The 16,788-nt window shown below is 44.8% G+C and overlaps 1 protein-coding gene across 4 annotated transcripts in view; it reads left to right on the top strand.

Annotated features, from left to right (window-relative positions):
• Window positions 1–16,420, top strand: part of NEURL1 (neuralized E3 ubiquitin protein ligase 1) — a 154,269-nt gene extending 137,849 nt beyond the window's left edge. For 3 of the 4 annotated variants that reach the window (XM_086899445.1, XM_086899446.1, XM_086899447.1), the window contains 2 exons: window positions 12,571–12,717; window positions 13,520–16,420. In XM_086899445.1, coding sequence (XP_086755571.1) covers window positions 12,571–12,717; window positions 13,520–13,761 — 389 coding nt within the window. In that variant the 3' untranslated portion in view covers window positions 13,762–16,420. Of the gene's footprint in view, window positions 1–12,570; window positions 12,727–13,519 lie in introns of all 4 variants that reach the window. The other variant, XM_086899448.1, reaches the window with a different exon arrangement.
• Window positions 16,421–16,788: the final 368 nt, after the last annotated feature.

Raw genomic sequence — 16,788 nt, 5'->3', positions numbered from 1 at the left:
AGGAGAGGTGCTTTGGGCTGAGCTAATGTAAGGCATAGCCAGCAGGAGACAAGAGATCTGATGCCCTTTTCTGTATGTTAAATATCTGAGATGATGGACTCCCAAAAGAGGGTGCCCTTGCTTTCCTCACGCTTGTATGTGAGACGCAAGCCAGCAAGCAGAGAGGAAACCCAGTGGTTCACAGAGCATGGCACTGACCCTCTCAACAGGAGAAAGGTTTCCTTGTCCTTCAGCCCTTTTTAAGGCAGTGTAGCTCACACAGGTTGGTAGACCTCTGAAGAGCTGGCCTCTTGCTATTTTTGCTTTTTTCAGCTCTTTTAGCTGACTTACTTCATTGAAATGCTGCAAGTCATGGTTGGAACGTATGGAGGGAAAAGCTTTGAAATAATATTTCTCAGGATCAAATTTACTTTTTTGTGTGTGTATATTAGACCAAGTATAGGATGTGTTTGGTCATGAATTTGTACCATATCATGATTCTGCTGGTGTTGGTGTCAGACAGTGAAAGATGGATTCTGAGAACATTATGTAATTCCTGGGACCCCTCTAAATGCAGATGATTTTAAAACGCTCCTTTCTGTTTATACTGTTATAGAACTTTATACTTACATTCCATTTTGCGACAAATACTCCTCAGACCTAACAGTGAAAAAGAAAACCAACAACCTGCCTCCCCATCAAACTCAAAAGCCAACATCTTTTTTTAGGATTTATAGACAGTCTTTAAAGATAAATTTTGGCGAACACACTCATCTGTCTGCAGGGTCCAGTTCACCTTAATCGCAGTATGAAATGACTTGTGTAATTTGTTTGAAGTTGACCACAGGCCTCTGCTGTGAGTGTTTTGTGGCTGTTAAAGGCTCACAGATGACAAATGTAATACTGCAATTTATTTTCAGAAGCCTGAGACTGAATCCCTGCTAATTCAGCCTGATTACATTTGATGTGGGTACTGTACATAATCCATGGTTAGCTCTGCTCTCCACCAACATGTCATTGTGATAATGGCAGGTGAAGTCAAACAGAGCCTGTAAAGCAGGAGATTAAATGCTCCTGTGTACGTTAGAAGGAAAACATACTTAGGTCATTGAGCTGCTGGTAAAACTAAATCATTGACCAGTGCTTCCTTTCATATGAGATCACTAATTCTGGCAGTCTGGCACAGAGCAAGCAGCCTGTTTGCAATGAGCTCTGAAACAGGGCAGCAAGGATGCGTCTCCCCAGAGGGACAGAATCACATCCTCATACTGAATTTGACAGAGCACGGACATGAACACAGACCTCCTGTGTAAACCTCCTGCTGTGCATGCCCTGCAGATGGCCTCCCTGCCTGATCACAAGTTCAGCCCAAACCAGTACATCTCCAGTGCATGTTTTAGATAAATATACATTTGGATGCATGAAATGAAATGTGCAGAGTTGGAAAACCCCTCACTTCTTGTGTTTGTGACAATGACAGGTTTTCTGGCCTTGGTCACTGGAAGAGAACCTGAAAATGGGCTATTGTTCTTTAGTGAGATGTTAGGGAAAAGAGCTGGACTTGCTGACCTTGCCTCCCTCACGGAAAGGGTAGGACCCTGCTGACTGTACAGCCTTATCCACATCAGCTTAGTCAGCAAGCTATCTCCAAGTTAAATGCTATGAAATCTGAGCTTGCCTGTAATTTTTAACAGGTATTAAAATACATATTGAGCTTCTCATACCTGTATTTCCAGTCTAACAGTGCTGGGAGCAAAGTAGTCCCAGTATCAGTACAATATCAGTGTAGTGCAACTGCCCAGAGAAAAGCACTGATGCTGTCCCAACTGCATCTCTGCAACTGCAGTAATTACATGGATCAGCAATATCCTGACAGGAGGCAAAGAAAATAATGAACTCCCATCTCTAAATATCATAGTTTTATTAGGGAAGTGATGTGCCCCGTTTGCACTGCAGTGGAGCAGATTATGATGCTTGCAATAATATCTGTCATTATAATATTAGAAAATATAAGAAGAATGAAAACTGTTCATCTTTCTAATAACAAACTCCATCTTCAGAATGCAAACAAGAGTAATTTTGTGTGATCTGTCTTTTTGTGTGATCTGTCTGTAATTTGAGCTTTATATCTCAGCAGAAGACATTTATATTCACCTTTTTCTAGTTTTAATAGAAAAAGTGAAGTTACATATCCTTGAAAGAAATGAGACACAAATACTGCAAAAGGCATAATTGTACCAAACCTATCATAAATAGCAGATGTCATTCTATTTCTGGGGCACACCATTAAGAGATTAACCAAAGTGATGTTCTAGGAACTACAGCTGACTATAAAGTGAAATTAAAGTTGCTAGGTTTGCTTCTTCTCCCAGCTTTCCAGTTTTGGTTGGAGAATGGGCAGCCACTCTTATACCTAGAGAAGGTTTATTTTTGACTCATAGAAAAAGATGACTCCAGGTATTGATCACTGGATTCTGTATTTCATGCCTGGACATTATTTATTTGGTCCTGATGCAGAGCAGGAGCAAGCTCAGATCTCTGCTGGCTTGTGACTTTGCCATAGAAGCTGACATTTGCTGACTGCAGTTATTCCACAGTGCTGGAGATAAATTCTTTCCCTACTCAGGCTGTTGATCTTACAAGACTCTGTAGGAGAGGAGGGTAGTGTGGGGTTAGCTGGATAGTAAAGAATTCTGACTTCTGTTTTCCTCTTATCAATTTGGCATCATATACTGGCAATATATTTTCTGTAAGAGAAATGAAACAGCTGAAAATAAAGATGAGGTTGGAAACACTATTATTCTTCATGCCATCCTAGCAAAAGTAAAATAAATTAAACCCAAGCCCCACTATAATGCAGTGAGAGGCCACAGTCATCTGTAGGGGAGGCAGAAGAATGTCAACTTGTTTCAAAGAAAAGTTTAAAAGGCTACTTGACCACATGGAGGAAAGATAAATGAAAGAGAAGGGCACTTTAATGAAGCAGATAATAGCATAAAAAATATCAAGCTGCTGGGAAATGAAGGGACACAAATTTAAATTAAACATAAATGAGGGTAATTAACAATGGGAACTAGCTATTGAGGGAGGGAATAGATCTTTTTTGTCAGGAAAGCCCTTCTAAATATTTTATATGTTAAGTGCTGTTCTTAATTTAGTAATTCTGGGGATTATGCACATAAAACCAACCAAACAGAAACCCAGATCATTAGGCATGTAGAAATGAAACAGTCTTTGTGTATCCTTTAGGAATTTCATTAGTTAAGGCTTGGGTTGGTTTTTTTCAGGCATCATTCCTGTTTAGTCAACAAAACCAGCCTATTAAATTTGATTTACTGATCTCAGCTTTTGCTGGTAAGCATTTCAGCTCACACACAGTTTTATTGACAGCTCTGAAAGGTTGAAATGAGCCAGTCTGGATACAATGGTCTGGTTTCGGTCAGGTTTTGGTGGTGTAATTCATTTATGAAGTTAAATTGATTGATCCCATAAGATTTCAAAATGTATGACTCATGTCTGGAGAAGCTATCACTGCAATAAGTTTATATATTTAATGTTTGAGGATCCAAATGGTTGGGGATATTCTTTCATTTTCTTTTGTCTCAGACTTGAATTGCTAGCAAGTAAAACAACTTCCTTCATCTTTCTTTCTTTCTTTCTTTTTTTCTTTTTTATTTTTTTTTGTGGTTTTGGTTTCCCTTGTGAATTTCATCCTTTCCAATAATGTCAAAGTTTTCTTTTGAGCAATGAAATAACTTGTTCCATCAACAGTCACACTAATGAAGCCAAGTTGCCAACTTATCTGTGTCCTTTCTTTCCATGCACTTCAATAAGTCCAGCCCCACCAGAACAGCTGCACAATATAGCAGCTCTCTGGATGTCTCCTAATGTTGGCCAAGAGCCAGCCCTAGGCTTGAAAAAAACAACCCAAGAGCCAGCATTGGTGTGGGTAAGTCTGAATTCACATCCATGCTGGATAAATGTGGGATGCCTTCCCACCTCTTTTACATGGACATGAGCTGGGGCTCCTGCTTAGCTGCCCTCTGAAAAATATTTAGATAGCAATTGTTGCTGAGGTTTGCATCCTTCTTTCAGACTTTCTTGAAATTGGACAATGTGCTCAAAACTGAGGGGGTGAGGAAGAAAGATCTGACATGGGACTTGCAGAAAAAACAGCTCTATGTCCTCAGTTCCTCAGGATTTCTGACAGCAGCAGTGGGCAATGGACCAAATTGGAAATTAGCTCAGCAGAGTACTGTGGGACACAATTTGCTGGCAAAGGGCTCTTTAAATCAACAGTGAAATTTGATCTGAAGTGGCCTCCGTGCCAGTCTGAAGGACTGCCAGCTGCAGTCAGTCCCAGTTACAGGCAGGCTTACTCAGAGCTGTGCCCATTGTGGCTCTCACTGGTGGTCAGACTTAGCAGCCCTGGTAGTGATGGAACACTAGTTCCATCAAGAAGGCTTGTTGAAACAGCCTTTTTCCTGGAGCTGTCTGGAAAGACTTGAAGCATCATGGGTGAACAGAACAGTGTCTTGCTTAGGTATCAGAGAGCAATGGTTTACCAGGGGGAATTACTTTGTCTTCTTCTGTGATGCTCATCACACTGCCCTGTCTGGTTTACTGTGACTTTTGCTCTATCCAAGGTGAGTGACCAACTCACCACAGACCACTAATGATCCACAGGCCATTGGAGACTGCCCTCTCCCTTCAAAACAGTAATTTTGCTCTGTGTCCCAGAATCCCTCACTTAATCTTGCTGATACAGTTCCTGCAACTACTGTCTCCAGTGTATCTCCAAGGGAGACTTTCTCCTCTTTTCTCTTATCTCTGCTGTGGCATTTGTCTGGCCTGATCTTTCTGAAAATTTGTAGGACTTCTTGGGTGATGATCCCATCCTACCTTGTCTTTCCAGGCTTTTGTCCATTCCTGTGTAAAGATTTTTATCATGTGGTTGATCCTTGACTGTCGCAGGACTCCAGCATCCCATGGCAGAGATTCTGTCCCTTCCAAAAAGCTTCTCCTGTCTGGGTGCACTTAGATACTTACTTTGCATGTGCAGTTAGGGTAGTGAGCACACAAAATATTTAAATGGTATTTGGTATGTGCAGTTGTTATACACACTGCCCATAGCACAGACTGTAGGTAAGTTTGTAGAAAAGTATCTCACACAGGCGAGAAGCATCCAGGATCTCGGTCCTCCAGCTCTGCATTTAGAAGCCTCTCCTGCTTGAGGGAAGACAGTTCTTGGCAGTAGCAAATCACACCCCCTCATCTCTGATCTCTGAGGTGGCCACTACATTACCCATTTGGAATTTTGATCCTTCTCTCCCTTGGTTCATTCCAGAGATGTGGAAATTGTTGAGTTAAACACAACATAAGAGAAGCTTGATAAATGCCTAAACGTTTTTGTACAGAAATGCAGATAATGAATATCTTCCTTTAAAAGACTTTCAATTAGATATGCCCCAGAGTTCTATCTTCCATGTTTTGATTTGTATGGAAAATGGCCTAATTTAAGCTGATTGGGATCTAACAGGCCCATGTGTGTCATTTAACAGCCTAGAATTCATATGCACTGCAGGGTACAGGGTATTTTATGGTGTTAGAGACCAGGGAGAAGTAGGAGAGTTAATATTCCAGTGCCTCCTGGAAGGCAATCCACTTGTAATAATTGATGCCTCATCATAAATACTCCTATCATGTATGATTTGCTTTCATTCTGAGTGAAGTACACATTACTGCTGGTAAGTTGAAATAGCTGCAAAGAGAATACAGCATCCTTTACTGCTGGGCTTGATTCCAGCACTGCACAGAGCTTTCCATTCACCTCTTGTTTTATATTCATTGTTTCAAAGGAGAGTTAGCACAAGAGAAGCTGCTATTTAAGAGAGGACAGGTTGTAACTTGGGCCTTGGAAAACTGGCAAGGTGGATGCAGCCAAATGTTTGACTTCCCTGTGGTCAGTGCCAGCAATGTCAGTGTTAATACTTGCTTGTGGCACCTTTGTACCATACACTGAAGATCTCATCACACATGACACATAATTAACCTGCACTTGCCACAGGTGGTCAGTGACATCTGCCTGTGTTCTGAGGTATGAGCTGGTATCCGGGTACAGGCTGGGTAAAGCAAACACACCCCCTCCAGCAACAGCCACAGGGGTCCCAAATGTCTTGGCCTCTGCACATTCTCCTTGACAAGAGCAGGAACTATTATCATCATTAGTATAAGAAACTGGCTGCAGTGAGATTTTCACAGTAAGTGAGGTATAGATTCCCCTTATCTTGTAACACCTTTGCCTTCCTACAGTAAATACACAGGATATGGGATTCCATACCAGCCTCTTTGCCTTGCAGCTTGTCTGCCAGGACACATAAAATCTGCCTAATCTTTGATCTAACACTGGTGTGAGTTAGTTATTCTGGCTAGTGTGAGAATCACATAGCAGACTAAACTCTTTCTCTGATTCTTTGACAGATCCCTTTGCATCCAGCAGTGCCCATGGAAATCCAGAGAGTGCTGGCTAAGTGAAAGTATTTGTTTCTTGTATGCACCTACCACCTATTTATACCTGTCCCTCCGGGAAAAGCACAGAGCTTGGAGGTGCTGGGTTAGGCAGCAATTTTCCTTTTCTCTGCTCTGGTCTCCCAAATACCCTTGATTTGTTTTTCTTAAACAAGATGAAAGCACCAACTCACATTTTTTGTGGTTTTAGCTATTTAATCCAAGCTTCTTTTTTCACCTCTTCTTGATGTAGGCATGTGCCTGTGTGCTTTGTTGCTCTAGTATTTCCCAGGTTGAGAGGTAGATCTCCAGCTCTATGACTCTTTCACTTCAGCCAGATGTTCATTGCATGGTGTCCATGCCCTCAGGGTTTTGCAAGATGTAAGTGCAGAGTGACCACTGAACTTCACCTGTCAGGTCGAGAAAGATGCCCTGTAAGTTTGCCTCGTGCTCCTTTCTTCCAGGGAGCAGACTGGGCTTGGGCTGTGAGAGCTGCTGGATCAAAAACGGCTGCAGCATTTGGAGCTCTCATGTTTTCACTGCTTAGCTGGAGTGTGCCTGTGACTGCAGGAGGGTAATGGATGTGCTGGTGCCCTGCTGCCCTTCTGGACACAGCAGACAGCAAGGCTCCAGTAAAGCCATAAAGTACACTCCTTTTCAGTTCCTCATGAAAGTCTGAACTGTTGTTCTCCATGTGGTTTGGATCTAACTTCTACTTCCTCAAACAGTGGTTGTCTGACGCCCATCTGCAAACACAGACCTTATGGTTTTGCATGCAAAATCTGCCAGGCTGCTGTTTGACCTATTCCTGGACATTTCTTTAGCATAATGCAAAACCCCTTATGTTTTCATGGGCCTGTGAAGGACAAAATGTGGCGTTGTTCTATCCAGAACAGTTTTTAAGTGCTTCAGGAAATACTTGAATGCAAAAAAGCCCATGGATCATCAACTGATGTGGGTCACCAGGTACTGATGTACCTGAGAGGCAGAGATGAGCTGCAGCACAGAGGCTGGGCTCTGAGAGCATGGTTGGCCAAAAACCATTGAGCCCAAGGGGAAGGAAGCTCTGGTTTCTGGCCAGGCCAGCATTGTTCCCATCACCGTGGGAACACAATAAATGGATGTGTAAATACATGTATTTTACAGCATTCAGAAATGATGGATAGGCTCACATCCTTCCCTAACATTCTTGTTGATCTTTAACTACCACAAAACCAGGCAGCAACAGGTGCTTTGCTCTTTTGTTTTAGCACAATAGGTTCAGAAATCCCTGTTGGGCAAGACCTGAGTGGCCCTGGGGGACAGAATAGCTCTCCTGCAGCCTTGGCTGGAAGCAAGAAAATCTGAAGAGAATATGGATGCTCCAGTATCCAATATTCAGTCTCAGTAACATCACAGCCCACTCACTCTGGAGCAGCTCATGTATTACAGAACAGATCTCCTAAGAGAGATGCTCACATGAGCTCAGAACCCACATTTGTGCCAGGTTTTTGAAAGAACCTGGATCCTGTTTAGATAACAAAATAAATGGTCGTGATACACTGAGAGCGTTAAATATGAAAAAGGGTATTGAACAGTTTTTGAGATGGCAAGAATTTTAGCTGACATGCTTAAACAATCTGTCTCCTAACAAAAGGAAATTTTTAAATGAGAGTTTTAAAAGGCATCTAAGTGACTATGACTCTCAGGTACCCAGTGCTCACTAGACTGAAATGTATGAGAATTGCAGAGATCTCTTGAGTTCCCTTAAATATGCTGCAGCCAGACCTGAGCAGCTGTACTAGCCTTTCCCACTGTGTGCTGGAAGCTCTGGGGCCTGTGGATGGATGGAACAACACTGAAAATCTGTGATTGCTATTGATAATTACCTGATCTGTCACTGATAATTACCTTATCTGTCCTATTCATGCAGCAAATGTGTTATAAAAGAGAAGGGGCTGTCAGTATGCTCCCCATGAAACTCCGCATATGGGCAAGTATGCCCGTAATAAAATGCTGCATAAGACTTTATCCTCCTTGGAAACTATGGAAGGACACTCCTGTACTTTGTCTTTCAGGAACAATGCTTAGTTAAGCTTCTAGAATAGTTGTCAAGATGATTATGGGTGAAGAAAGCCCATAAAAATGTTGAAGATCATCAAACTATGTGAACTGTGAGTTGTATAGTAGTGGACATTCACTGACTGCATCCTGTAAGACAGAAAAAACAAAGTTTAAGCGGGGTGGATTCAAAGGGGGAAAAAAGGATGATTCTGGAGTGCAGACAACTGGTTCTGCATTCTTGTTATAGAAATGTATGTAGAAATAATATTTTTATAAAATAACTGAGGAGGAGCATTAACTGAAAACTGTATTTTTAGGGAGCATTGACTGTATCTGGTCTTCCTACCATTATAAGTGCTCCAGCAGTACAGCTCTCCCCAGACAGCTGCCATTGGAAGTTGGGACAGCCTCAGGAGATACCCTGGAGAGTGGGTTGCAGTGTCCTGGGAAATCACCCTGTTCACCACAATAGATACAGAGAATCAAAAGTGTCTCTGACAGCCACAGCTGCTGTATTTTGGTCACAGGACTTTTTATAAAAGGGCAATTATGGATTCAGATAGCTACTGTCATAAAAATTGTAAATGCTGTATGGGATCCCAAGAGATTACTTATTTCACCTTTCTGTCCTGAAAGGGCTCTAATGATGGAGATGTCATGGTCTCTCTGGGAAGTCTGATTGGTTTACAGCACTTCACTATCTACATAATGTCTAACCATAGCACATTAGGAGTCTGAACCCATGATTTCTTGTCTTATCCAGAACATTCATAAAGAACAGATTGTTTTTTTACTTTATTCATCAGGCTGTGAAAAATGTTGCCATATAAAAAATCATAGAATCATACAATATTTTAGGTCAGAAGGGACCCCGTGGAATTGCCTAATCCAACCTCCTGCTCAAAGCAGGGCTAACTTCCAAGGTAGCACAAGACCTCGTCCAGTTGAGTTTTGACTATTTCTGGGGACAAAGATAGCACAGTGCCTCCAGCCTCTTTCATCAGCCTCTCATGACCGTGGATTGGCTCAACTTTTTTGTAACAGGATGGTATTGTGTTTAGGTAGCTGATTATCTCAGCTTAAGTGCTGTATTTTGCATTTGATCACATTGAATCCCATACCATTTATTTCTGATCCTATTTCAGTCTGGCAGGCCATTTTGAATTACAAACTTTTAGCATACTAGCAGCCTTTCCTGGAATGATATTGTCTGTACATTCCATGGTAAAGCTCTCTTCTGAAAACATAACACCCACTTTGATGGAGGGACATAGAGGTTCAATTTGTTTGCACCTCTCTCCTGGAATGATGATGAAAGTTTAGAGAAAGCATCAGTCTGCACTGGTCTTTGCTAATAATTGGACTTTGTAAAGATAAAACAACAAATGGAATTGATTCAAAATCTATATAAGGATGATTCCAGTGTGTTCAGCATGTTTGAGATCAAGCATGAGACAAGTTAGCAGCAGAGACAGTTGATCTGGGGGCTTTAGAGAAAGAATGTTTAAGTTGATTTACTTAGAATTATTTAGTTTTTAAGTCTTGGTTTGAAAACTGGCTCTTGGTGGGAATTCTGCACACAATGAGCATGTTTGGCCTTGAGCACATGTGTCTGGTTTTAGTTAAGCCAGGCTGGCCACACTCATTCCACTCTGCTCATGATCTCATTCCATGCTCCTTGTCATGGTATCTGCACACCATCCAGCAATATATTAAAGCATGAGTAACGTGTCTTATGTTGATTATTCTGTCACCAAGGGAGAAATGTGTCTTGTCTGGTAGGGAACTCAGATTGTTTTAAACAAAGCTCTATACTGACGCTGGAGAAAAGTCAAGTGCTGCGCCTTGTATTAGTAGAAAGAATTGGCAAGGTGTCTGCTGACCCTTGGGTAAGGCCATCTTGGGACCAGCTACAAGCAGAGAAAACCATGGTTCCTACACTGCTGAGCTCTCCCTGCACTGTGGAAAGGCCATTTGCCCTGCTGCCAGCATGCTTCATCAGCTCATATGCTGTGATACTTGGGGCACCTCCAAATTCTCCTCTTAGTCCAGGAAGAGAAACGCTCCTAACAGTCTTTATTTTGCCTTTAATGCAATGACCAGGTTGGTGTTAGAAATGCAATGTGCTGTGTGTCAGCCGAGTGGAAGAAATGTCTCCAGGCTGTAGGGAGGAGAGGAAAGGCTTGAAAAATTTGTTCAGCTGTTCAGTGTTCATATTTGTCTGTGCAGTGAACGAGCTGAACCCTGTGCCCCTGCTGGGCCTGTGTTCAGTGTGTGTTACCACAGGGCAAGTTTTCTGCTTCGGTCATCTGTCAGACTGGAGGGGAAGGGCTCTTGCTAGTAGCTGTCATTAGAGGCTGCATCATTCTCTTTGCTTATTTACTGAGCTGAACTCCAGCCTCAGCTCCATCTGTGTGATAAAGGAAGTACCTCTCTACAGTATCTCAAGTGTGAGAGCTCCAAAGCCCTTTACAGAGTCTAATTTAACTTCAGCTCGTGCCTGGAAGCAAAGTGCTCCTTTTTTTGGAGAGGGGTGAAACTGAGGGACTGAAGGCTGAGACTAATTGCTTCTCCTCTCATACACAGTCCTCTAAAGAGATTTTGACTCAAACATGATCCCTTCTCAGTCCCTGTGCTCCACTTTCACTGCTCAGTCTTGTTCAGCTAAAAAGAGCAGGAGAATATGTATTTTTGCTGTTTTGCACAATCCACAGCTGGCACTTGCAGTCCCTGTCTCCCAGGTTGGGTCAGTAGCCTCCCTGCAAATAGGAACTGAAGGACCTTTCTGGCACATAGGGTTTTCCTGACCTCCCACTGCTGCTTTTTCTCTGGAGAATAGCCTCCAACTCATTGAGGACACTGTGGATCCAAACCCTCTGTGTCTCTGGCTCCTTATATGGTAACATGAAGAAGTCTGAGCATTTTAGTTCTGATTTGGAGTTACCCTGGTTGTCTTCTCAGCTGGGGAGCTAGAAACTTCAAAACCTTAGGCAAATTGGTTCTTACCACCAGGAAACCATCCTCTTAGTTCAAGCCTGTGTGTGCTGCTGTCTCACCACTGGCTTAGCAAAGACCAGGCTGCATTGGCAGCAGTGAAAGTCCCCTACAAAACCTTTGCAGAAGGTAGAGTTTTAAGCATTCCAGTTTTGTTCCCTTCTGAAAGGGGCTTTAAGATATGTGTTGTTATATCTTAAACAGAAGAAAGAGGCTGAGATGGAAGGAGGGTCCCACAGGCTCTGGGACAGAGGTGGCTTCTCTGGCAAAGAGCACACTAATACAAAGTTTAGGATGGGCAGTGAGAGCAGGAGGTAACAGGTCTGGGGACATCTAGAAGAGACCTGAAGAAGCTTTATACTCCTGAGCCATCACGTCCAGACATGCAAGTAGAGAAAACATTTCTGAATGAGGGAGAGGTGTCCTTGTTCATCCTAGATGCAAATGCATTTTGGCAATTTATCCCTACCTCTGACAGAAGACACCCAAGAAAGAGGCAGAGCAGCAAGCATAGCTAAGGTTTCCTGGTTGCCAGACCCTCATGTTTGCTTCTGGGAAGTCCTTGAGTGACTTTGCATGAATTTATCAAAGCCTGGAGTGGTGCAGTTTTGCACTAGGTTAGTGAAGAGTGCTTTGACAAAGTGATGTGTTCTTGTGCTGGAGTCCAGCCCAGCCTTCTGCAGGCTGTGTCCTCTACTGCTACAAGTCTGTAGCTGGCTCTAGTACTGGGGGCACATATGAGCATGAAGCCACATGTGAAGTAACTGCACTAAATTATTTGAGACTCATTTAAGGGCAGAAACAAAGTGCTATGGTAGCTGAGGGAGCTCCAGCAAATTTCAGGGGTTGTGGGAGTTTGATGTCTCTTCAGGACCAGCTGCTAGCATTAAAAAAAGGCATATGAAGATTCTTTTATCTCCTCCCTAGATTTCATGCTGATGAAACTAATCCTGTCAAGCACTGAGAGCTGCAACCCCTGCCATGTGTCCCCAGTGCCTTGTCAGCCTCAATTTTTAAAAGTAACCATAGATTTCTTTCATGGTACAGGTTCCACCATACTAGCAGAGCGGCTGGGATTGTCGACACCGAGCTCGCCCACATCAACACCCAATTCCCCCACCGTCCTCTGCAGTGGCGTCTCTGGCCCCTTATTGTCTACGTGTGGCTCTGGCCCCCTCTGCAGCTCTATCAGTGGTAAGAGAGGTGGGATCCCCTGCTGCCTTTCCTTTGCCTCCTTTCATAGTCTCACACTTGTCTCCCTGAAGGGCTCTAAAACCACAATAATTGACAGATTATTATTATCCCATCAGCTCCCCTGGGGAGGCAGGGAGAGCCTCTGCAAGGGCTATTTTCAGTCTGTTTTATGTGGAAGCCGCTTGGATGCCTAGACAGCAATATTTCTCTAACCCTTTTCATCATGAAAGGTCCCAAGGGGAGCAGCGGATTTTCTGCTGCATGCGTGGCCCCGTGACACAGAGCTCCTTCTGGAGAGCTGTGTGGCACTGACACATCTCAGGCTTGGACTGGAGCTAAAGGTCTGCCTACACCTCCCCTTTCTCCCTCCACACACCTTCAGTAAAACACAGTACTACTATTTCTAATGTGCCAATGTAGTATATGATATTTAGATAAATGCACACGCACTAAAATGGTGTAGGCTGTTCTACAGCACTTTTAAAACTCCAGACACCTGCACAATCCCAAGGCACTGATGGTGGGATACATAACTTACCAAATCCTTGTTGCATGGGAACAGCTGTCTCTTGGCTTGCTCTTTGTGGGCAGAAGACCCCAGTAAATGTTGCCTTTCTGCTTCCTTGAGCCTTGGCATGTAACCAGGACTTGGTGAGTAGGACAGCAGGTCACAGGAAGGAACCCTGGTCCTGGAGCATGCATTTTTCCTAGGGAAAAAGTTCCTCCCTTTGTGGCTGCAGGACAGAAATCACCTTGGGATGTCAGGAAGCAAGAAGAGTGACCATGTTTTTTTGTGTTGCAGGCACAGCTCCCAACTCTCCAAGCAGCTTGCCTGAGTCACCCATCTCCCCATCCGTCTCAGGGCCCTGGGTAGATGAATGCACCATCTGCTATGAGAACGTGGTAGACACAGTCATTTACTCCTGTGGACACATGTGTCTCTGCTATTCATGTGGGCTGAAGCTCAAGAAGATGGCCAATGCCTGCTGCCCCATTTGCAGACGGGCCATCAAAGATATCATCAAAACGTACCGCAGCACTTAGAGCAGCAGCAGATGCTGTGGTGGGGACTGGGCACGTGGGGAGGAGGCTGTGAAAAAACATAGGCCTACCACTTGATCTTTGTCCATCACCCAGGAGATTCAAAACCCGTCACCCACCACCACCCTGACCGCCTCTTCCATGGACAACAGATGAGACAAGCTTAGACGCTGCTCTTCTACTCCCCAAGCAAGCCCTGGGGCTGAACTCCAGTGTCAGGGAAGTCGCTATGGACTATTCTCCCTTGTGATTTTAAATTTTATCTCAAAAAATGCCAGCTGGTGCAATCATCCCTTTCCACACCATGCACAGCAGAGGCGAGTCTCTACTCTTTAGCATAGACAGCAAGTGGTACACATCTTCTTCCAGAGGCACCCCACATGCAGAGGCAGCTTGGCAGAAGAGAAGAAGCGAGCAAGGTGTTGCTGTGTACAACCAGCCTGACCAGAGGAGGCTCCTTAGGATGGAGCAAGGGAAGCATTGACCCAGCGAAGGAGGTGCAGCAAGCACACCTACAGCAGAGAGGCTGGCTGGGGCCAGTGCAGAAAAGAACCCAAGATTTGTGAAGCAAAACCCACCCCATCTCTGCAGACAGAAGAGCAGACCCGTGGCAGCCCCTTGAGGGTTGTCCCCAGCTCCTCCATTGCCATTCTCTGACAGAGGCTTTCATGGTGGGTTTGGCAAGGAACACTGGCAACAGCTCTGCTCCCTCTCAGCAGCATCAGCCACCTCCTGTCACCACCCTGCTGCATGACGAGCAGCTCTCAAACCCCACCACCACCAACTTGCGTGTGGTCCCCACGCAGCACAAGGGATTCAGCAGCATCTCTTCTCCCATGCACCTGTGGGAGAGGAAACATAACTCCCTCAACCTTTCTCCCCCTACCATCCAGACAGCACTTATGAGGAAAAAACCCAGCCTCACCGGGGAAGAATGTATAAACCCACACATCTGTGGGTTACCTTTACTGGTAACTTTATCACTGTGCTTTAAGACAAAACCAGCCGGGTGGTACTCAGCTCTTCACAGCCATACCGGCAGGACACGGCTGTCCTTATGTGTTAGGAAGTAAGGAATGAGAAAAAAACTTGAGGGGTTTGGTTTGCTTTGGTTTATTTAAACAAATCTCCTTCTCTCCTGCCTGAGTCAGGAACCTGGCTGTGCCCAGCAGGAACAATGGTGATTCCCATGCAAACAACTGCTGCTCTGCCATGGCCACAGGTGTGACCCAGGGCTGCTGGCCCTTGGGTCTGGGCCGGGTGGCTGGGCAGCAGTAGAAGCTGTCTGCCTTCCTTCCCACGCATCCTGCTGCCTTCTGGGCTGCAGGGGAGGGAGAGACTGTGTCTGGGTCCTGAGAGGGAGTCAGGGCTAGGGTGCCACAGCAGTGGAGTTTGCCTCCACCATATCACCCATCTGGCAGAGCAGGGGAGGCTGTGGAGTCACATCCTTTTCTTGCATGCCAGCATTTGGCCATTGATGGGATAGAGGGGAACAGTGTGCTGTAGGGAGAACAGCATTTAATGCACACATGAACTTGCTGCAGGGGACATCATGCCCCCCTCCCTGTCCCCCCACAGCAGGTGGGTTTTTACCACCCACACTGGCAGAGGCTGCTCCTAAAAACACCTGGAAAACACATCCTTGCTCTGTCTCTCAAAGAGATGCAAAAAGAGACTACTCACTGGGGAGTGCATTGTAGAGCCTTTCTCTGAAGGTGCCACCAGCACTGCAGCCTACCTGGGGCTCTGCAGCTCCCCCCAGCCTGCCCTGCCGAGCTTGAACGCTGATACTCTAGGTGACAGGGATTTATGTTATTTCCTGGCATACCTCTGATGTACAACCCAAACCCAGCCCTGGCCCAGCTCCAGAGCTCATGGCTCCCATTCCCAGATGCCCTCACTGAGGGACAGGAGGAGGCTGGGAGGCAGAACCTGGGGGAAGCCAGAGCAGCCCTGCAAGGAGCACAGCCGGTCCTCAGGCACCCCAGCCAGCTCTGACTGTGACCAGCACACACAGGGAGCTTTTCTCAGTAGTTACACAAACTCGAGTGCAAAGATTTCAAAAAGGAGGAACCCAAGAGGGAAGAAGGTATTGATGAAACAGTGGATGTGGGGAAACGTGCAATAAGCAGCCTCCCGAGCCTTCACCACACCAGTGGGACCAGTCCTCCTCCATGCAGGGAAAGCCAAGGGGTATATTTTATTTTTCAAGAAATTCCATCCATGGGTTCCAGTGCAGTGGTGTAAATTCCCTTTTCACCTTTTCAATTGAGAGTGTTTTAATATATTAACTGTGTTTGTTTTACTGTGGACCAAACTCTAGCAGTTAGGAGAAGCTGAAAGCTCCCCAGCATCTGAGTTCTAAAATTGGGGTTCAGTCCTACCCCTGCATAGGCTGGCCTCCAGCTGGAAGCAGGGAGGAGAAAAAGGCTCTCTCCAGGGAGGAAAAAAAAACCAGCAAAATCAGTAAAAATAACAAAAATCCTAATCCTTTGTTTTGTTTGACTGGTGTAGGTTCCCATGTACCTCTGTGTTGTGTCATCTGCATTTCATTGCTTTACTTTAAGATGTTTTGTGTTCTGTTTAAAGACAAGAATAACTCATTGTGAAAAATTAATTGGATAACTGTGATCGTGAATAAAGTTGATTTAGATATCCTGCAGCAGCATGGCTGACTCGAGTCCACTTTACCACTTCATAAGAGCAGCAGAACACGATGGCCAGCACAGTGAGAGGCTGAGGTGGAAGCAAGGGTGGCATGAGAGGCTTGTGCTTAGGGGGAGCTGGGTGGAGAGATCTCAGGCTTTCCTTCAGTGTTTGAGGGTGGAAGAGTGCTGGGAGGTGGATATTAATATCCTCTTGGCGGACACCACACACACATAAGGAATAAAGGAAAGCACAGAAGTAAAAGCAAGGGCTAACAGCATTCCTGAAAGCTAGGCCCACAATCCCAAGCCTCTTCTCCCTCCCCAAAGAGAGGTCACAGCTTCTTTACTCTCACTGTCTTGTTTACAGTCTCTTCTGCAACCA

The sequence above is a fragment of the Cyanistes caeruleus genome, chromosome 8 (assembly GCF_971803275.1).
Source record: "Cyanistes caeruleus chromosome 8, bCyaCae1.hap1.1, whole genome shotgun sequence".
Lineage (NCBI taxonomy): Eukaryota > Metazoa > Chordata > Aves > Passeriformes > Paridae > Cyanistes > Cyanistes caeruleus.
Note: the sequence above shows the minus strand (reverse complement) of the source record. Positions and strands in the feature narration are given on the sequence as shown.